Source organism: Panthera uncia, chromosome B4 (genome assembly GCF_023721935.1).
Source record: "Panthera uncia isolate 11264 chromosome B4, Puncia_PCG_1.0, whole genome shotgun sequence".
Taxonomy (NCBI): Eukaryota; Metazoa; Chordata; class Mammalia; order Carnivora; family Felidae; genus Panthera; species Panthera uncia.
In genome coordinates this window covers 85,661,020-85,684,826 of record NC_064809.1, presented here as the reverse complement: position 1 = coordinate 85,684,826, position 23,807 = coordinate 85,661,020, and the positions used below count along the sequence as shown (strand labels likewise).

Below are 23,807 nucleotides of genomic sequence, written 5' to 3'. Positions count from 1 at the left end.
GACAGGATAAGTATAATTCTTGCTCAAAAACTGAAACAGTCTAGATGCTCAATGATAGTAATGAAAAGTGATAAACTTAAAATATGTTAATACTATATAGATTAGCCAGTTATAATCCACATGTTATGTGCTTTGTGAATCAAATATTAAAGTCATGGAAAATACCAAAACTAGCAGTTCTTAAACACTTCAACAAAGTCCTGGAAACCTAGGCCTAAAGATAGCCTCTGTTATCTTTCATGACTATTTTTTTCCTAGAGATTGTAAACTAATCCTTATCCTCTAAGGCTATGCTATTTTGCAAAAATAAATATGCCTGTAATCTTAAGGGGAATTTTAGTACTTACTATATTATATAAATTCTGTATTATAAATTTATCACCCTAAATGAAGACACTGAAAAAAGTAAGTTGTTTTTTGGTAAAAGTGAGCTCTATCTATACAAATTTAAGATTGACTTTTCAATTAGCATTTACACTTGACACTATGAGCATTAAAAATCTATAATTTAATCCTCATAAGTACAATGATACCTATTTTGCAGTTAATGAACGATGCTTTCCAGAAGTAACTTGTAAAGAGCCATATGGCTGGCTAGCTCTGGCAGTCTCCAAAATCAAGTTCTTTTTCACAGTTTAATCTCTTACAGGGAGTCATTTCCATTTCAAATAAAAGAGCTTTAAATGAATTAACATAAAAATAGAAATGTGCTCTGATGTGGAATGCCACGAGTTGGAACAACACACACATTAAAAAGATTTTTTTAAAGGCAGTATTCTATCAAGGCAAATGCAGCAAGACAGAAAAATGCAGTGAACAGAAAGAAACTGGTGTATATTAAAAATGTACTTAAATTATAATCGAGGCAAAACCAAATACTGTATGTACGATCAGGCAAAATTACTACATCAGGGTGAACAACTGATTCTTCATAATATTAGTCTTTAGTAAAAGCTTTATTAAATTTATATGAAATAGTTCCAAGTATACTTTGTTACTATCTTTATGACCAATATCCTTATTTCTGGTAGTGAAAAATTTTATCTTAGTAATGTATCCATTTAATTCAAATCTTGAAACTGTAGATAGTTTCATATAAACTTGTAAGTCATAACTACTGATTTTCATACATACTTTGTTCTTGTAGAATATCTCCATATACTTGAAGTTTCAAAAATGCAATTTATCTAAAAAATGTCATTAGCCTTTTTACACACTTTTAATTAAATAAAGCATGCTATTTCCATATGAAGCCTTAAGCCACTACTTATTTCTACAAGCTGAATGGGAAGAAATTTTATGTGAAATAATTTAGATAATTATGACGATATTAATTTAAATTCAAATATTAATTTAAAATAATCAAAATACTAAGTCAAATTAATGTAAAACATTTTTTTCCATTTTATAAATTTTGTTCCACCTAAGAAAAGTAAACTTGACTTTTAAGCGTGGTGGTAACTCATTAGCTATTTGCTATAAAAATTTCCTAATATGAAGGACTATTTTAGTGTCTAAATTAAACAACTATAAATACCTAAAAATATAACCTATCCATGGGAGGAGAATCATTAGTTAATCATATTTTAAACTTAAGAAAATCCTCCAATTCCTCTCAGTATCTTCTGCAGTTAGAGGTTTTAAGATCCGATTGTAACATCATATTTTTACTACAGGAGGGAGATAAGACAAAAATAGAGACTCACCAGACCACATATACTAATAAGACGACTCCAGTCAAAAGGTCAAAATACAGTCTATGCTCAATACAGTCTACATACAATGTTAAAAGTCTCTCCAAAGAATAACTATAAACACATTATACCTGGAACTGCTTCTTTTACAGTAAATGTGTGAGCATCTCCAACTGGTAGAAATACAAGAAGTACTTTATCTCCTATGAAAAAATTACTTTGATGAATTTAATTAAAAGGTACCATATAAAATAATACAAACCAGATTATAAGGGTATTCCCTTTCACTTTTTTGCCTGTGGACATACATTTTTAAACAGAAAAGAGCATACTAAACTGCAATACTGGATATTCATAGAGTCTCTGATATTTCACTATTACAATACAATGTAATGTTATTACACTATGGTACGTGTCTTTTTATAAACTACTAAAGGGGATGAATGTTTTAAATCTTGATACTCCAACCACTCCTTGCAAGAATAAGTATAATTACTTAATGCTTCCCAGTGAGACTGAGATGGAAAGAAGTGGATGGAGTTTTTTATGGTTTTCATTTGCACATTTCTAGTTAGTTGTGAATTTGAATATTTAAATGTTTATATATTTTACTTTATCTTATTTAATGTCTATTGATTTTTGAGAGAGAGAGAGAGAGAGAGAGGGAATGAATGAATGAGAATGAGCAGGGGATGGGCAGAGAGAGAGGGAGACACAATCTGAAGCAGGCTCTAGGCTCTGAGCTGTCAGCACAGAGCCGGATGCGGGGCTCGAACTCACCAGCAGTGAGACGAACTGAGCTCAAATCGGACGCTCAACCAACTGAGCCACCCAGGCACCTCTAAATGTTTATATATTTTAATTATTTTCCTTTTATTGCCAGCTGCATCATTGCCCAGTTTTCTACTTGTCTTAGAAAATTTCTCACTGATCTTTACAGCTTTGATATATTAAGAATATTTATCCTCTGCTATTTGTAGCAAGTATTTTTGCCATTTATTTGCCTTTCATTTTTTATATGCTTAACAATTTAAGTCAATTTAATATAAAGTTTTACAAAGAAATTCTCAATCGTGATCCAATTTTCCAAACAACATTTCCTGGATAATCTGCCCATTCCCCATTAGTCTACAATGTTTTCTGATCACATTAAATTCTTTTATGTATAAAGGGCTGTTTCTGGACTGTCTTTTCTATTTCATTGATTTGTAGATGTTATTCTTGGGTCACTACTATGCTGCTTGAAACCTTGTATCTTTATAACAGGTTGTCATTATTTAGTAGGGTTAATCCTTTCTCATTTTCCTTTCCAAAATTACTTTGGGTATTCTTACACATTTATAATCTAGATGTACATTAAAATCTTTTTGTCAAGCCCTCTCCCCACCTTAAATATGAATTTTAAGGTCAAATGAATTTAACCTATAAATTCATTTAATGATGTTATTTTAAATATTATTTCACAAATAGCCTATTCTTTTCAAATTAATTCTTTGGGAAACCAGATGCCCTTTATGAACTGGCCAAACAATGCAAATATTTAACTACATAAATACAGTCAACCTAAAAAATAAACGACAATGTAATGTATATATTCAAAAAATAAAACAAGGATAAAATTGTCTAGATTAAAGGTTTTCCCCTAATTTGACTGAATCACAAACAATAAAAGGTTTCTTTTTATCCTTTTCTAGAAAACAGAAACCAAGCCAGTTTTCAAGGTAATACACTCATGTCAGATGTTATAGTGAAGTCCAAGTGATTTTTAACCTTTTTTCTTATGGCCATACAACACACACTTTCACGCAACTCTTACAAATTCCAAGATTGTGAATATTATTCATGATGGGGCAAAGGAATTGTTTCTCTAAACTTTTTAAAGAAAAAGTGATTGCCTGTTGATGAACGTGAAAATCTGTGTATGCTTTCCAGGTGAGAATCACTGATACACACTTTTAAAAAATACTACATATTGTAGGTCAGTGACATCTGAAATTTACACTTCCTAAAAAATCGAGTTCTAACAGACTTCTATATAAATTTCAATAATTAGCGTTTAAAATGTAAAATTATGAAAGTACTTTATTTCTCTTTTTGTGAATTACTATAGTGTATGTATTAAAGAAGTTTATAACTGTGCTTTCTTTCTTGTAAAGTTACTCCTAGAAGAAGTGATCTGTAATTTAAAAAAAAAATCAATTTTAGTGCATTAAGACTTTATCCTAAATTTTAGATACAAGAGATTTTTTGCAACCACAATAGGGCGATCGATTAAACAAAGAGTTTTTAAGATTCAGTGCTTACTTTCTGTTGTTGATGTTGTTATAATTATTTGACAGAGATGAAGGAGAGATCTTTGGTAAAGCTGAAAAATTGGATGCACCTGGGGACCTTTAAAAATATGAAAATGTTAAATTAGATAAAAAATGCTGAATTTTGAAATTAATTATGAAATAAAGAAAAGACAGATGACAATGTATGTAGTAAATGAATGCTGGAAAACAGATTCATGAGCAAAATCACTGTATATCCTTTGTTTTTCTATTTCCTATGTACTCTTTCATATAAAAAATAATGGTACAAAAGGGAACTATTTTCAAAAGAAATTTACCAAATTAAATATACAACTTGATATTTATTATTCCTATATATCTATTGACTCAGTACACCCATTTCTGAGTTCAAGTAACCATTTTTAATATTTTACAATCAATAATTTCATTAAATGAGTAGAATTAAAATATCAGTTTTTTAAAGGAAGCACATAAAAGCAATCCAATTTGTGTCCCAGTGGGTACCATGGCATTCTAATTATACACAACAATGATACAGATATCTGAGAATTTAACAATTCTTTAACATCTAAGGCAATAGGGACAGAATAGCATAAAAGAATTCAAAACTAAATCCCAAGAAGTAATTTTTGGCCAAAGTTATCTCTGCAAAAACTGAAAGGACATACATCTGACTATATATTACACACCTCATTAATTCAGAATCTTTTTGGAGAAATCTCAATTACTAATGGCTTTTAATCAACCAATATGCTTTAAAGGCATAACTTATAATCACAAATCCATTACATAGGAATGATTACTTTCTTAAAGATTTAATTTCCCTTGTAATTTTGTTAATAATTTTATTTTATGAGGTAACATCTAGTCTATGAGCTGTAAAAAGCTAACTTTCAGTTCAGCATCTCAGTCATCATAAATTCTAAATTAGTGAGGTCCAAAGTGAGTAGTTTTAAAAAATTATTTTATTTCCTTTACTTAGGTGCTAATGAACAATGAAATGGTCAATGGGCAGGAAAGTATATCTACAGAATCTGTTTGAAGTCTATAAATTTTAGGTGATTTGGATTTCACCTAATCTATATACTTGCAACATATTTTGGAGAATAAATTTTGGGCAAAAAAATATCTTACACACAAAAATTTCATTTATCTTTTGAGGTTTTGTATATTATGAAATCTTGGTAAAGATTTTTTTCTCATTTTAAAGGTGCTTCTTTTTGTTGATAACAGGTTGTATATAGGTAGATTACATTAAGTGAGACTTCTATTTAGAAGCCTTTCTGACAGAAGATCTTACAAGATATTATTTTACCGTGCTTAAGTTAAAAACATAAAACACAATCAGCCAAGTTTTAATATAAAAGAGAGAACACATCTAAAATGTTATTTAATATTTTAAGGTACTAGTTTTTAAATATTAATAGAAATACAGAAGTATCCTGGCATTTTTGCTTTCATGTTAAGAATGCTAAATTAGCTAAGTAAAAAAACCCCCGAGTTTATTAGAGATTGAGTTATAATGAATTAAAGGAAGTTAATTTTTCAAAATGTGATCCATTTACTGCATTTTAGTTTAATTCACTTCAATTTTTCAGAAACACAGAAATAAACTGAAATGTTCTCTTAAATTTTACTTGCAATAAAATTTTTGAAAATAAAGACTCATTACTGTGTCCAATAAAGTGGCTGAGGAACATATTTTTTTTTCCTTTTTCTGCCCATCTCTCCCCTTTTTTATTATTCATTAGCAACTCTATCCAAGGATAATACTAGAAGTTTCCATGAAATTCACTGAAACACTCAAAACATTTATTAAGTGACTACTATAAGCCTTGCTCTTGGTAAATACTAGGAATACAAGGAGAGACACAGTTCTTGACCTCAAATAGCTCACAATCTAATGGGAGAAAAAGACACATAAGCAAAGTAACTATAACATAGTGCAAGTCCTGTCACAAATTTCAAAATTATAACAAAATATAAAATTTTGTGGGTAGTAAAATGAAGTGATTCAAAATGATGTGCAGAGTTGGAGGGAAAGGTAGAAACTGGACGTGAGAGTCCTCCAGTAGAAAGAACAGCACATGCAAATGTATGGGACTGTAGAAACCATGATGTGCTTAGGGAAGTATCAATAAATTCAGTTTGGCTTAAAGAACAGGAAGCAGGTAGTGACAGGAACAGAAGTTAATAAGGTAGGCATGATAATAAAAGACTTTTATATTCTATGAAGGAATTTATTTTATTTCATTATGCTGGGCATGTTAAAAGTTTGGAAGAATGTGTATCTACACAATCAGATTTGTATTTTAGATAGCTAATTCATGAGAAAAAGAAAGAAGACTGAGAGATCATTTAGGAAACCAGAGGTGATTAATAAAATTAATAAAGAATGGGGCTAAGACTATTGAGTGGGCAAGGGCAACATGTCTTGGATGTTTAGGAAGTGGTTCTCAATGGACCCTTAGAGGGTCGCACAATTCTTTCAGAGTGTACATCTATGAAGTCAAAACTATTTTCATAATAACTTCAAGGTGCTATTTAAGTGTTATTTGACCTTTTTCATGGGTGGATATTTGCAATGATAGCGCAAAAACAATGGTGGTGAAACTGCTGACACCTTAGCATGAGTTAAGGCAGCAGCACCAAATTATAGAGCCATTGTATTCTTCACTGCCCCTTGCAGTAGAAAATGGTCATTTTCACTTAAGAATATCCATGTTGAAAAAATAGAAAATACTGATTTTATTAAATCTTGACCCTTAAATACACTTCTTTTTACTATTATGCGACCAACTGGAAAGTCTGCAGAAAGCACAAAGGTTCTATACTGAAGTAACATGGTTGTCATGAAGAAAAAGACTTGCATAATTATTTGAATTTCAAGCAGAACTAGCAACTCTTTTCACAGCAACATTCTTTCACATAAAAGGCTATATGGTAGAACATCTTCTCAAAAATAAATGAAGGGAGCCTATCACTTCAAGGAAAACAAAGTATTTGTTGCCAATGATAACGTTCAAGTGATCATATAAAAAACAGAATTTTGTAAAACTTGACTTTGCCACGAGGCTTGACAGCTTCCCACTACTTGTAAGATTGGTAACGTTTTAACAAATGTGATTTAAAAATATTGTAGAATGAAATATGTCATTAATTTGGACGGTCTGCATAACTCAATTAGTATTTTCCAACTACATCAAGTTACACATGATATATATTTCTTAAGTTTATGTATTTATTTAGAGAGAGAGGAGAGAGAGAGATCATAAGCAGGGGAGGGATGGGGGGGGGGGAGAGGGAGAGAGAGAGAGAGAGAGAGAGAGAGAGAGAATCCTAAACAGGCTCCACAATGTCAGCACAGAGTCAAATGTAGGGCTTGATCTCATGAATTGTGACATCATCACCTGAGCCTCAGATGCTTAACTGACTGAGCCACCCAGGCGCCCCTACACATGATAGATTTTTAAAATAACAGTATAAAAAGTTCACTGATAAGATTTCAGTTTCAGATTCCACATTCCGATTAAACTTTGATCATTAAACTACCACTGGTTGAGTTCAGATGTGGTAGCAATTATTTGAAATATTTCTCTCTGTTCTACCTATCTGTGTGAGGCTCAGTATTCTCTATGTACTTCAACCCAAACAATGTATCACAATAAACTGAATGCAGAAGCACATAAAATTTAGCTGTCCTCTATTCAGATATTAAATAAATTTGCAAAAATGTAAAACAATTCCACTCTTCTCAGTACAATTTTTTTGTTTTGAAAGTTATTTTTCATAAAAATATTACTTATGTAAAGATACAATAGTTTAGTATTATTTTTAAATAAATATTTAAAAATTTATTTTTTATTTCTAACCCATATAAAAGAAGTTCTTTGGGTCCTTAATAATTTTTAAGAATGTAAAGGGGTATTAAGATCAAAATATCTGATTTAGGAGGTAGAATGTGCAAGACTGCTAACTAATTAGGTGAAAAGATTGAAGTTGAAGGAGGAATTCAAGATGGCTCTGAGATGGTACCTGAAGTAGGGAATACAGGACATGGATATAGATTAGGTTGAGGGAATGGGGGAAGGTGGGGTAAAAAAGATTGTAGGTGAATCTTATATGGCAAAACCTATACCACATTTAGAAAAAGTCTGGAATTCAGAAGAGAGCTCTAGGCTAGAAATACAGAATGGGATGTTTGTGTGGGTTTGAGCTGAGGGACAGAATTAGCGTAGTCTATCCACTGATTTTGAGAATCTATTATGGTACGAAAGGAGGTATCATCTGATGGAAATTTGTGAAGTATCAATGCATTGAAGTTGTGAGCAGAGCTGCTGCATATAGACAATGAAGCTGTACATTGCACAATTCCAAGGAGGTCCTTTCACAGAGAGATTACAATGTGGAAAATGACCAAAAACTGTGCAGTACACAACCCACACAAGCAAACATGGCAGTCATGGAAAGGAAGAGCACCAGCCAGCCAGAGAATTGGTTAGAAAAAGTGAAAACACTCTTGAATCATAGACTCAAATTAAGAGAATTTCTTTAGGAGATAGTTAACAAAAAGAAGTATTACAGAAAGGTCAAATAAGATGAAACAAATGAGAAAAAGTCAAATGAGAACTTTGTTATACTCTTAAATGAGTGGCAAGGAATAATTAAGTACTACCTTTAAAAAATTTTTTTTAGGGGCGCCTGGGTGGCTCAGTCGGTTAAGCGTCCGACTTCGTCTCAGGTCATGAGCTCACGGTCCGTGAGTTCGAGCCCCGCATCGGGCTCTGTGCTGACAGCTCGGAGCCTGGAGCCTGCTTCTGATTCTGTGTCTCCCTCTCTCTCTCTGACCCTCCCCCATTCATGTTCTGTCTCTCTCTGTCTCAAAAATAAATAAAAGTTAAAAAAAAAAACTAAAAAAAAAAAAAATTTTTTTTTAAATGTTTATTTATTTTTGAGAAGAAAGAGAGAAAGACAGCATGAGCGGGGGGGGGGAGAGAAAGAGGAAGAAACAGAATCAGAAGCAGGCTCCAGGCTCTGAGCTGTCAGCACAGAGCCCAATGTGGGGCTCGAACTCACAGACCATGAGATTGTGACTGGAGCTGAAGCTGGATGCTTAACTGACTGAGCCACCCAGGCATCCCGTAAGTACTAGTTTTTTAAAGTTGACCAACAAAGGAAAAAAAAAATAAAGAATGGTATTTGGAGTAAGTTTACAGTTTTTGTTTTTATTTTTGTTTTTAAAGAAAGGATAGATTTATATTTATAGGCTGGGGGGAAGATGACACTGGAAAAGAAAGAAAAGGGGCGCCTGGGTGGCTCAGTCGGTTGAGCATCCGACTTCAGCTCAGGTCACGATCTCACGGTTCGTGAGTTCGAGCCCCGCGTCAGGCTCTGGGCTGATGGCTCAGAGCCTGGAGCCTGCTTCCGATTCTGTGTCTCCCTCTCTCTCTGCCCCTCCCCCATTCATGCTCTGTCTCTCTCTGTCTCAAAAATAAATAAACATTAAAAAAAAAAAAGAAAGAAAGAAAAGAATGAATTACTGTTACTTCTTACTATACATGTCTGCAGAGGCAAGGGAAATAAAAGCAAAAATGAACTATTGGGACTTCATCAAGAAAAAAACTTCTGCACAGCGAAGGAAACAATCAACAAAAAAAGTAACTGACAGAATGGAAGATATTTGCAAATGACGCATAAGATAAAGGGTTAATATATAAAATCCATAAAGAACTTATCAAACTCAACACCACCAAAACAAATACTCCAGTTCAGAAATGGGCAAAAGACATGAACAGACACTTTTCCAAAGAAGACATCCAGATCGCTAACAGACACATGAAAAGATGCTCAACATCACTCATCATCAGGGAAATACAAATCAAAACCACAATGAGATACCACCTCATACCTGTCAGAATGGCTAAAATGAACAACTCAAGAAACAACAGATGTTGGTGAGGATTCAGAGAAAGGGGAACCCTTTTGCACTGTTGATGGACTGCAACTGGTGCAGCCACTCTGGAAAACAGTATGGAGAGTCCTCAAAAAATTAAAAACAGAGAGGCGCCTGGGTGCTCAGTCAGTTAAGCATCCGACTTCGGCTCAGGTCATGATCTCACGGTTTGTGGGTTCGAGCTCTGCATTGGGCTCTGTACTGACAGCTCAGAGCCTGGAGCCTACTTCGCATTCTGTGTCTCCCTCTCTCTCTACCCCACCCCTACTCTCACTTTGTCTCACTCTATCTCTCAAAAATAAATAAACGTAAAAAAAAATTAAAAAATTAAAAATAGAGCTACCCTACAACCCAGCAATTGCACTACTAGGTATTTATCCAAAGGTTACAAAAATGCTGATTTGAAAGGGCACATGTGCCCTAATGTTTACAGCAGCACTCTCAACCACAGCCAAATTATGGAAAGAGCCCAAATGTCCATCGACTGACGAATGGATAAAGAAGATGTGTGTGTGTGTGTGTGTGTGTGTGTGTGTGTGTGTGTAATGGAATATTACTTGGTGATCAAAAAGAATGAAATCGTTTTTTGCAACAATGTGATGGCAATAGTCTATTATGCTAAGTGAAATAAGTCAGTGAGAGAAAGAAATATCATATGATTTCACTCACATGTGGACTTTAAGAAACAAAACAGACGAACTTATAAGGAAGGGAGTATAAGATAAAAACAGAGAGGGAGGTGAACCATAAGAGACTCTTAAATACAGAGAACTGAGGTTTGCTAGAGGGGTGCTTGTGGGGGGATGGGCTAAATAGGTGATGGGCATTAAGAAAGGCACTTGTTGGGGATGAGCACATCTACTCCTAAAACCAATACTACACTGTATGTTAACTTGAATTAAAAAAAAAAGTTTTAATGTTTATTTTTGAGAGAGGGAGTATGAGTAGGGGAGGGGCAGAGAAAAAGGGAGACACAGAATTTGAAGTAGGCTCCAGGCTCTTAGCTATCAGCACAGAACCTGATGTGGATCTCGAACTCCCCAACTGTGAGATGGTGACCTGAGCCGAAGTTGGATGCTTAACTGACTGAGCCACATAGGAACCCCTAACTAGATTGAATTTAAACAAATAAATTAAAAAAATAAGAATGAATTACTGTTAACTAAGTGCCTACTATATGTGTGGTAGTATGGTAGGCATTTATACATATGTAGAAGGGAGGAGATAGTGAAAGAAAAAGCAAGGTCTAGGAAGCATTGGGATATGCTCTATTTGGGATAAATAGCATTGGTAGAGAGATTGCTCTTAAAAAGCATAATGATCAGAAGAAAGAGAAGGATAGATGTGGTCCACAGGTAAAGCTAAAGTATATCAAGACTTTTAAAATGCCATTATAGACATTACTGATAAATGTTAACAGATCACTTATTTATTCTGATTCCAGCTTCTGACATAAATTATACATAGCCCAATCTAGCTAACATTTGTGGAGTTAATTTAGGGGTTGACTAGTCAGTCTGTGGATTATAACCAGAGCTCTTGAGATCTATTTCTTTGAAGTAATTTAGAAATTACACCGTTCCTCAGCAACCCTGCTCTAGTTGGATTTTTAAGGAGAACAGAGAGAAAAAAAAAAGCGCTTAGAATATCACTCATAGATTAGATACTAAGCCAGTAACCTAGTGTTAAACTAACTTTGGCTAATTTGGGCTAGGTATAATATAAAATAGGGATCCAAGTCTTAAACAAGACAGAAAACAGTAAAACATCAATTTAACTGAAATTATTTCATGAAGACAGAAATTCAAACTTCATGCCTGACAAATATAGTATCTGAACTGCCCTACTTCAAACTGGAGTTTCAACTAAAAGCATGCAATTCAAGGCTAAGTTGAACTTCCTTCAACAGAAAAATACAACTTGATAAATTACCTGAATATTCTTGATAAATTAACTTAATAATTAAATTACATGAAAACCATGTAATTTAAAAAACCATTTTGAGCAACCAAAATATGGAGATGTTAAGTTTGAACGCTGACATTGCAAAACAATGAAAGATTTTATAGTTATTTTCAAATCTGACATAAAAGAACCCCATGTTGTAAAATCTAACATTGTAAAACAAAAATTATCTTATTAAGAAAAACAAGACCAATTTTAAACTTTCCCCATTTCTTTTAATTTCTTTTTTAGTGTTTATTTATTTTTGAGGGATAGAGCATCAGCAGGGGAGGGGCAGAGAAAGAGGCAGACACAGAATCCGAAGAAGGCTCCAGGCTCCAGGCTCCAAGCTGTCAGCAGAGAGCCCGACGCGGGGCTCAAACTCATGATTCGTGAGATCATGACCTGAGCTGAAGTCGGCTGCTTAACCCAACTGAGCCACCCAGGCACCCCTCCCCATTTCTAAAGATAAGTTCTTGGAGAAAAAGAAAAGTTTAAATCTCTCTAAAAATTAAACACTTTTACTGTTGCAAGATACAGATTAATTCAATTCAACAAGCATTTGCTGTGTGCCTCTCCTATGACAGGCAGGGTATTAGATATTTAAAGATAAATGGAAGAAAGTTTAAGGGAATTTATGTATAAATTGGTTCTCATGACTTTATTTTTGTTCCTTATTTTGACTACCAATGGTACTTACAACATAAAACATTCCACTTAAAAATAAAATTACAGTTACTTTCCTTTAGTCATTATGAATCCCAGTACCAAAACTGCAACCCATTTTTTTCAACTTATTATAGAAACTTCCAAATATATGCAAGTCCTCATGTGCCCAGTATCAGATCTTAGCTTCAAAAATTAACATTCTGCCACTTTTATCTGTATCCTCTCAGCCTCCTTTCCCCATGTTTTTGCTGGACTATTTTAAAGCAAATTCCAGACATTTATAATTTCACCTGTATATATATAATGGAATATTACTCAGCAATAAAGAAGAATGAAAGCGTGCCATTTCTAACAACATGAATGGAGCTAGAGTGTTTTATGCGAAACAAAGAAAGTCACAGAAAGACAAATACTATATGATTTCACTCATATGTGGAATTTAAGAAACAAAACAGATGAACATAAGGGGAAAAAAAGAGAGGCAAACCATAAAACAAACTCTTAACTACACAGAACTATAGAGAACAAACTGAGGGTTGCTGGAGGAGAGGTGGGCAGTGATGGATATCAAGGAGGGCACTTGCTGAGATGAGCACTGGGTGTTCTATGTTAAGTGATCAATCTCTAAATTCTACTCCTGAAGCTAATATTACACTATATGATAACTGTAATTTAAATACAAACTTAAAACAAACAAAAATTTATAGTATAGATCCCTAACCCACAAGAGATATGATACCAGTGCCAGTCCCAATTGAACAGTCAGTTCATGTTCCCTTTTTTCTCCCAGTTGGTTAGTTTGAATCGGGACCCAAATCAAGTCCATATATTTGCAGATCAATTTTGATAACTTCAAAAGCCCTTACTTGCTCCCACCAGCTAACTTCTCCTCTGGCTTCACCTTACTGTGACTAAGTTTAGTTTACATTTGAGTGATTTCTGTATCTATTCATATAGTTAACACTGACTTATACATGTTACCATAAATTGCTCAAATCTTTTTTGGAACCAGGGAACAAAAAAGAATATATCCAATAATTATATGTGAGTACCTGTGAATATTAAGCATCTATACGAGAACTGTAAACTTAATATTCATTTATGCATGAAATACACTAAATTTTCTAACTTCAATTAATGGCTTTTAAATAACTGGACACTAGGGGGCGCCCAGGTAGCTCAGTTGGGTGAACGATGGACTCTTAATTTCTGTTCAGGTCATGATCTCAGGGTTCCTGAGTTCCAGCCTCATGCCAAGCTCTGCCCTGGCAGCATGGAGGGGATTCTCTCCCTCTATCTACCCCTCCCTTACTCATGCTGTCTCTCTCTCAAAATAAATAAATAAAACTTTTCAAAATTTAAATAAATAAATATCTGGACACTAGTTAACATAAACTTGACTGTGACCATGCTGTTTGGCAAAACTTGGGAGATATGGTATTGGTACTAGATTATATATTATTTTTCCAGAACAGGAAGCTGGTACAGTGTTTAGAGGAAGGAAATATTTATTTAGTCCATGTGCATTTTCAGCATGTCAAAGGAGTGTATATATACACTCAAGGTCTTAATGGGTGTTTTATTAAAATGAGAAACCTCAAAGTACAGTTATGAGGAGTGTATTTATGTGTAGGCACAAGCATTTCCAAAAAGAATTTAGAATTTGGACATCTAAAATAACCAGAAAAAAGCTGCTTATTGATAACCAGCAGCACACAGGAACTTCATTCTAACATCATTATGATGCCTATCTTTAGGTGACAAATACCTAAGAAAGATGTATATATTCAAATAACAAAAAGATTTATATATAGTTTCTCTTGGAACACTGCCTTTCCAATTTACCCTCCTAGTTATCTTTCTTCTGTCAGTACATTTCATGGTGAGTGATTTGATCTACACAGGCTGTTCCATTTTCTGACTATTCAATTCCTCTTTCCCTATCATCTATTTCTTATTCCCAACATACTGTTTCCACTTGTCAAATACACAGAAAATCTCTTTTGTTCCCCATCCCTCTCCCCAGTCTCTGCATCACTTAGCAATGCTGACCATTCGCTACCTTCTGAAAGTGTTTCTCCTTGTTCTCTTCGATATAATATGTTCCCAGTTTTCCTAAATGTTCAGGATTACTCTATTTGATCTTTTTGTTTTATATCATTTCTTAAGGACCTCCTTTAGAATTCAGTATTTAGTTCTTTACATTTTTTATTAGATAATTCATATATGCTTATATTTCTCACTTCCAGGAATAGAACTCTGCACCTGCAGTTATTACTCTCCAAGCTTTGGTTCCTGATCTTTAACTGCATACTAGGCAGTTTTGTTTGGCTGTTCCATTATCTCAACTTAAAGTCTTGGAAAAAGTCACTGTATGTCTCTTACTGAAGGAGAACAAAATAGGAACAAAATAAAATGATATAAAGCATGCAAAAAAACTTACAAAAATTCAAAACGTCTTAAAAATTGACAACAAACTGCAGATTTTGGAATACTACCCTAGATTTCTGGCTCAGAGCTTACATTTTAAATAGAAGACACATTATTAATTTAAAATATGTGAATATAAATGAATGGACAAGGAATTGAAAGCTGGCTTATGAGCCATTCTCTCAACTCCCACAAACTCAAATCATTCAACCCCCTACTTTGTGTTTGAACAAGGTTAAGATTGGTAACAAGTTTGTATACTTTCATAGAAACTTTGAGGGTGCATTTTCTGTGAATGCTAATAACTATGGCTTGTTTAGTACCCAAACAGAACTGTAATAACCAAATCTGTTTCAAATAAGCAGAACCTATCATGTACAAATACTTAAAAAGTCTCAGTACAATTTGTTAAAATGAAACCAATACTTTACGTGGTAAGAGTTTCCTAATATTTATTTTAATAATATTCAAATAGGTCTATGCACCATTTCTGAATCCATTTATACAGTTAATGTTCTATTATTAAGCAAATTGGGCTTAATCATTCTCTAAAAAGTTCTAAAGAATTATGCATTTTTTGAATGTATTTAAACGAATACAGATTTGAAACCGATAGTGTACAAAAACAAAAACAATACTGCAGAGTCACGTAGGTGTTTTTATTATTTATCTTGGGCAAAAAGTAGTATGCAATAGTTTTATTTATAAAATGCTCCCTCTCGCCAAGCAGAGCACTCAGGGACAGAGTGCTGTAAAAAAAAAAAAAACTAATATGGCACCAGATTAAGTTTATACTTAGTGTTTTGGTCACCAATTTGGAATTTGTTAATTAGAACAAAACAGATGGCCGAAAGACAATGTATGAGTGAGAACTAACTTAGTTTTCCATTTGAGTATTTTTGGCCTTTCATGCATTATCTAGTTGATTTTGGATTCTTTCTCTGGATGTTTTCTTAGCCCATGAAAACTGGCTTTCACAATCATCAATAACACTTAACTTTTATTCACCCGATACTTAATCAACATGCCTTTTATCAATATTTGTGAGCAATTACTGAAAATACCTGAATTAAATCAGTTTCTTGGGCTGCTCTCACAAGAATTTTATTTCAGTAAAACTGTAAAATTTGGATCTTTTCATTTCTATAATATTAATAATCTCAAAACCATTCTTTGAAATAACTATACCTAAATAAAACCATACAGAAAAAACTTGCATAATTTTTGAATGAATTCAAAATTTAATAAAGTTGTACTTCAGAAGCTATGGCTAAGGAAAAAAGTATTATGTTTAAACAAACTGGAAAGTGAGGGATCATCTGTTGGTCAGGTTTCTCTTCTTTTTAGGAACTTCTATACTTTTACAATTTATCTACTGTAAAATAATTTTTTAGAAATACAAGATTTAACTAACTATATATCTTCACGTGAATAATTACACTATGTACCTGATGTCAACATCTTTAGAAAATAAATGGTCAAATTTAACAGAACAGAAAACTGTGGGTTAAAACTTCTCTAAGGTATTATTAGAAAAGATTGTGTTTTTAGAGGTTGTAAGAAATCAGCAAAACTAGATGAGAAGTGCAAGTTCTGAAAAAACTAAGCACTTAGTTTTTAAAATATAACATAAATATGAAGTTGAAAATTTCAAATCACATGCTGGTATCTAGCAGAAAAATCCAGATGGAGAACTCTTGAGTATTTTTTAGGTAGGTTTAGATTTCTAACACGGATTTTGGGTTATTTTAGGGTATATGCATTTTTATAACTGCAGGACTACATATTTTAAACAAAATTATATTTTACCCTTAACATTTCTTAATATTTAGCATTTCTTCTCAATCAAGTAGCATAAAAATTTAGCTTCAGCTGAGGATATACAGGCTCAATTATGATAAAAATGGGCTCAGGACAATTTTAGGACATTCAGAGCACTTTAGTTCCTGTTTTCAGTGGTGTAGTAAAGTCAGACAATTAGATACTAACATGCTTTCTCTCAACAAACATATGGTTACTATAATGGTATTTTCTTGTTCATAAGCAGCACCTAAATGAAGATTCCTGGGCCCACCATAAAGATTTATCTTCTGCTTATCTGGGGTGAAGACCTTGGAAGCTGCCACCTATGGTGTCCCACACAGTAAATATTAAGAAACATTACCTACAGAATATCTCAAAGTGTGATCCTTAGACAAACAGCATTAGAATCACCTGTGAGCTAATTAGAAATGTTAAATTCAGGAGCTCCACCCAGCTCTACCAAATCAGAAATTCTGAGGATGGGGCCTAGGAAACCATATTTTAACAAATTTAACAGATGATTCTTCCTTCTATCACCCTATTACAACTTTAATGTTTTCCCCTCGACTTTTGATGCTCTATGTAGCAACCGGTTCTGTGGTAAGCAATATGAACACCAGAAAAATCCAGGTTAGTGATGTTTATTAGAACTAGCATCTTCACACCATCTTGAGGACTAGGAGTTGTCTCCTGCCAGATATAATGGCAATAGAATGTTCTACACATTAATATGCTGAAATTTCTCTTGAGGGCCTAAAGATTATAGGCTCTCTGCTGGAGCTGAATTTCATGTTTAAGTTATATGTGCTTATAATGTGACTTCAATGAACACAAAGAATTCCACTTTTCAAAGCTGGCATTTGCCCAGAAAAAACAATGTGCATCCTCACTTTACTTATACATATAAAAGAAGTGGTAATTCCTTCATCTTTTTTCTTCCTAATCTGTACTCCTATTTTCCTCTATACTAGGTGCTTTCTCTATGCTCTTAAATATTATAATTTTATGTAATATGTTCTGCTTTGTTTTAAATTTATGTAAATGGTACTTAATTAAAATCTCATTTTGTTTTTTCTTTTCTCTCAACTGTATTTATTTTAAAACTTACCCAGTTTTAAAGATCTTGTCATTGTGTACTTCTACCTGCCGCTCTGGTATTCCACAGCATACCATCACTCGTTTTAGCTAGGCTGCCTCCAAATCCCCACTACCAGCAACAATGCAGCTACACAGCTTGTATCTTCAGGGACCTGCATAAAAATTCCCCTGAGTGCTGGGTCAGAGGGATTAAACAATTCCTGATTTCGGTGACACTGACTGGTTTATAGAATGGCAGTTCTAGTGAACACTCCCACCACTGGTTCATAACGCTTCTCCTACAACCCTTCAAAACTCTGTATTAGCTATCTTTTACATTTTTGTCATTTTGGTGGCTGTTAGGTTGTACCTCGTGCGTCAAGCTTTCTGATTACAAGTGAGTTTGCATATCTCTTCATCTGCCTGTCAGCAATGGAGCTTCCCCTTCTTTAAACTATTCATATCTTTCAGTTATTTTTTAAAAGATTTTTGCTTTGTTTCTGTTAATTTATAAAAGTTCTTTGTACATTAAGGTATTATTCTCATGTAGGTTTTAGATATTAAAAAAACTGACACTTGACTTTTTACTTTCATTTATGGTTCCTTTAACAGAAATACTTAATTTTGATGTAATCAAACCCACTAATTTTCACATTATGTTCTCTGATTCTTAAAATATAGATATTTCCTGAAATTTCTTATTAGCTTTAAAGTTTTACATTTCATATTTGAGTATTCCTTCTGGAGTTGGTCTTTATAAATAATGTGTAAGCTGGTGATCCTGTTTTTCTCCAAACAGCTAGTTTTCCTAATAAAATCTAAGCATCTACCTGCTTTAAGCAACCTGTTTCTCATTGCCTAGTGGTGCCACTTACCAAGTTCTCATATTTACATGAGCGTTTTTTTTTGAGCTCATTAATTTATTCCAGTGTATTTGCCTTTCTTTTGTTAGCATCATACTATTTTCATTATTATGGCTTTGTAGTAATTCTCACTATGTAGTAGGCTCAGAGCTTCCTTCCTCTTCTTTGTCAAAAGTGACTTAGCTAATCCTGGACCTTTACTGGGATATGTTAATTTTAGAATGAGTTTGTGAAGTTTCTCAAAAAACAAAACAAAACAAAACAAAACTCAGGATAGAATTTTTAACAGGAGTCAGTGACAGAATAGATTTCAAGAAACAGGTATCATCAGATTAAAACACACAGTACATGATAATCCTTTGTCTTCTAATAGGTTAGTTATTTACCATGAAGGTTTTATGCATTCCTAATTAGGTTAATTTTTGTTATACTATTTTCTGATTGGGTTACTTATGGAGTATATACTAATGATATTTGCAGGGGTCAGGAACCTATGGCTCACAAGCTAACTCCAGTTTGCCACATTTTTCTGTAAATAAAGTTTTACTGGAATACAGCCATAACCGTTTGTTGACATAATGTCTATGGCTGCTTTCAAGCTCTACTGGCAGAGTTATAGTTAAGTCAGAGACCATATGGCTCACAAGCTAAAATATCTAGTTCTTTATTAAAAAGATTGATGACCTCTGGGTATAAAAAACACATTAATTTTTACAAATTAATCTTAAAGAATCTTGCTGAATTTTCTCAGTTCTAATAGTCTGCTGATGGGTTTTGGGTTTTACATAGATGACTGTATCATATGCAAATAGTGAATTTTTTCTTTCACTTTCAATCTTACTTGGTTTGTGTTCAAAATGTCTCAATATAATTTTTGCTACAGACTTTGGGTATACAGACTTTATTAAATTAGGAGAATTTCCTTTTATTCTTAGTTTTCTGAGAGTCTTTTCATACACTGATGCTAATTTCAAAAAACACTTTTTTTTTTTTTTTGCATTCTAATGAACTATCATTGGGCAACTTAGGACATTCTGTTATATGGTATTAGGCATATTTTATAGTAAATGGATACTAGATCATAGGCTATAGTATATAATGGATACTATATAACATACAGTAATAGACACTATAATATATATATATCATGTATATATACTATATATATATGTATAATGTTTTCATGCTTTAACATTTGGGTTCTGTATTAAAATACTGGGTGATTCAGTGAAGAATGGAACTCTTAACTAAGCACATTTCTAGTACAGTACTTTCATTCACCAACATTTTTTATGTCTATGTTGTTAGGTATTATATACGAGAAATTGTGTTTTCTCTTATAGAAGGACTTCAGCTGTTTAAAAAAAATGGTATTGTGTGCTAGCAAATAGGGAAGAAAAGAAAATATATAGTTTTATCTTTCAAGTGAAAATCAATAATTTTAAGTAGAAAAGATCTCTAAATCCTTAGAACTCATGGTATTTCTTAAGGCACAAGCAACTTTGAAATTTCAAAAATTATTTAAAGCTGTTAACAAATACATAACAATCTAACAATAAGCTAGAAAAAAGAACATTTATCTTGATCTAAAGACTAAAAGTAAATATTCACAAAGAAAACCTTTCTAACTTCTAAGCTTCATCAATCAAGAAATTTACAATTATCTACCATGTGCTTTCAATATCTTCTTATTCTAAGTTCTACCCTTATATTACACCCTACTAAGTGGGAGTAATAATAAAATCTAATTAATATACTTAAGTGGTCTCATAAAAAATTTAAATAAAAAAACTTCACAAGATAAAAAGGACAGAGAGCCACTCATTAAAGATGCATTTTAGTTTTAAAGATAAAAATTAAGTACCAGATCATTTTTCTCTTTTATTTGCGAGGTTAACATTTAATAAATTATTTTTAATTTACTTAAGAATCATTATTTTAAGTATTTCAAACTATAGGTTTATAATCCCTTATGAAAATTCTGAAATTTCAAAAGCTCTGAAAATGTTTAAAATATTTCACAATTCACTTGAGGGAAACCTAACCTAAACTGATATTAAACTATTTACAGTCCTTTATCCTACTTAGTGTGAATATTTGCTAAGATTAATGTGTTTGGTTAAGAAAGTCCCCTTGGATTCTACAGATATACTAAAATAATAGGCACCATATTATTTTCAAAGGTTTGAAAAGTCTAAAATTGAAATACAACTGGCACTAAGTGTTTTCGATAATGTAGTATAAAACTGATCATTCTAAAACCTTTACAAATATTTTCTCCCAATCGGTTTGTTGTGTTTTCACTCTGTTTATTGTTTCCCTTACTGTGCATACACTTTTTAGTTTGATGTAGTCCCATTTCTCTATTATTGCATTTGTTGCTTATGATTTGCTGTCATATTCAAGAAATCACTGCCTGGACAGATGTCATGATGCTTTCCCCCTAAATTATCTTCTTGGAGTTTTATAGATTCATGTCTTAGTTTTAAATCTTTAAACCACATATTTGATAAGGGGATAATATCCAAGATATACAAGGAATTCCTACAATTCCATGGCAAAAAAACAAATAACCAGATTAAAAAGTGGGCCTAGAACTTGCATAAACATTTCTCAAAAAGAAGGCATACAAATAGTCAATAAGTACAGATGCGCAACATCACTAATTGTTGGGGAAATGCAAATCAAAACCACAATGAGATATTACCTCATACCTATTAGGATGGTTACTATCAAAAGAACAAATGATAACAAGTGCTCATAGGATGTACAGAAATTGAAACACTGGTACAGTGTTGGCAGAAACATATAATGATACAGCTGCAATGGAAAACAGTACAAAGGTTCCTCAAAAAATTAAAAATAGAAGTACAATCTGATCCAGAAATCTCACTTCTGGGTATATATCCAAAAGAAACGAAATCATCTCAAAGAGATATCTCCATTCCCCTGTTCACTGCAGTACAATTCCTAAGATAGGAAAACAACCTGAATGTCTATAGATGGACAAATGGATAAAGAAAATGTGGCACATACTGCAATGAAATATTATCCAGACTTTTTTAAGGAAGTAAGACTGTGTTAAGTAAGGAAATCCTGCCATATATGATAACTTGGATGAACCTGGGGACATTCTGTTAGGTAAAATAAGCCAATCCCAGAAAGACAAAAACTGCATGATTCCACTTACATGCGATATCTAAACTTGGTCAAATACTCATAGAAACAGAGAGTACAAGGATGGTTGCCAGGGGCTGGGGGGAAGGGAGAAATGGGAAATTACTGTGCAATAGAAATAAAGTTTCAGTTATACAAGATTAAGAAATTCTAGAGATTTACTATACAACAATGTGCCTACAGTTAACAATACTGTACTGTGCACTTAAAAAATTTGTTAAGAGGGTAGATCTCAAATTAAGGGTTCTTACCATGTTCAAACAAATGTTAAAACGATTTCTAATTCTTTCATCCTTCCTTCATTTACCATCAAAAGCAATTCTTATACTCCTCTATCTCTACTTGTGCTTTTATATTCTAAAACATTTAAATACAAATATTAACTTTATGTCAGACTCATTTTGATAGTGTTCTTTAACAGATACTTTTAAAAGAAATCACAAAAAGCTTGAAAAATAGTAAACAAAATGTTTACTAGTGATTTGATGTATTAGACAATGTAACAATATTTATAACATATGTATATTGTACCTTATTCTAAAAGAGATCCAAAATGGAAGGCTTTTTAATTATAGCATATTAATTTAAATGCAAACTTAGAAAACGTCTATAATGGGAATAAAATATTTAAATATAAAGTAGGTATATATACTTGCAATGTACAATTAGGTATCTTCTATCATTCTGGATTTTGTTATCTGAAATCAAAGGCTTTAAGATCATGCAATCAGCCATAAAAAGTGGGAGCACTTACTTAGGAGCAGAAGGACCCCTGGGCCATGTTCCATCTTCATTTTTCTGTTCTATCACTAACACCTGTAAATGTGACACAATAAAAGAGTGTTTTTCCTTAACTCTGAAGTTAAGATAGCTTTAGAAGATTAGGTGAGTACACTAAGAAACTAAAGTAACTCTGGGGACTAAAGGACATAGTAGACAAGGTGAAGAGGTATTTGAATTTTGATTCCAAAGCTGGGCAATATAAATAGAATATAAATTCCTTGAGTTTAGGGAGTATATTTTTTATTTCTTTTCTATTTATAGGTTGTGACATAGTAAGTACCATGCAAAAAAACCCAGATGCTCAATAAGAGGTCAAAGTTGTTAAACATACTGATATATAAACTTAGCTATCATTACGCAAATCCTGGAAAATAGCCCCACAGATAATTCCAAATTACAGATCACACGTAATTTATTTGGGGCTTTAAAATTTGTCTTTATTTACGTTATCACTATGTAAGTTATAGAATATTTTAATTCTGTATGTATAAATGATAGAGTCACATTTGTGAGATTCAGACTCAAGTTCTTTATTGCAGCATGGTAAAGGCAGACAGAAATCAATTCTAATAAATGTAAAGTACAGGGCAAGGGAACTATGCTTTATTCTAAAACATGTCAGAATCCTCCCCCTTATCTGCCAGTCTAAAAAGCCTTTCTTCCAGTTTTTGCTATGGGTGAATCTGTGCAAAGAAGAAAAACTAAGCAAAAATAACTAAATTAGCAAAAGAAACATGTGATTTATCAATACGTTAATAACCAAATTTCCATGGGAGAACTACAACATAGAAAACATGTCTTCAAGTAAACTCAAGCATTACAAATTGTGAATACATCCTACATAATCACCTTCAACTCTTTTTCTTGAAATTGCAATTTTGTAACCTACTCTACATACTCTCAGTAAAATACTTTTGTGGACTGTATGTTTCAGGCCATTTGTAAGTTGGCATTTGGATCCTAATCATATAAAACGTAAGCCTGTTTCAGAGCACATACAACAAACAATAAAGCATCAATAAAAAAAAATTAATGGAACCAGGTTGTTGAGAGTATTCTAATTAAAATATAAAAGTTATCTTTAAGTGTTAATACTGCCTACATTCAAGGAACGTGTATG

The 23,807-nt window shown here is 32.9% G+C and overlaps 1 protein-coding gene across 6 annotated transcripts in view; it reads right to left on the bottom strand.

Moving 5' to 3' along the window:
- USP15 (ubiquitin specific peptidase 15) overlaps positions 1 to 23,807 on the bottom strand; it is a 117,094-nt gene that overhangs the window by 44,503 nt on the left and 48,784 nt on the right. For 5 of the 6 annotated variants that reach the window (XR_007456703.1, XR_007456701.1, XR_007456702.1 and 2 more), the window contains exons 6-7: positions 22,659 to 22,720; positions 3,999 to 4,085 (exon numbers count right to left, since the gene is read on the bottom strand). Coding sequence is in view for 3 of the 6 variants with exons in the window: in XM_049625878.1 (XP_049481835.1) it covers positions 3,999 to 4,085; positions 22,659 to 22,720 (149 nt within the window). In the remaining 3 variants the exon portion in view is untranslated. The remainder of the gene's footprint in view (positions 1 to 3,998; positions 4,086 to 22,658; positions 22,721 to 23,807) is intronic. The other variant, XM_049625879.1, reaches the window with a different exon arrangement.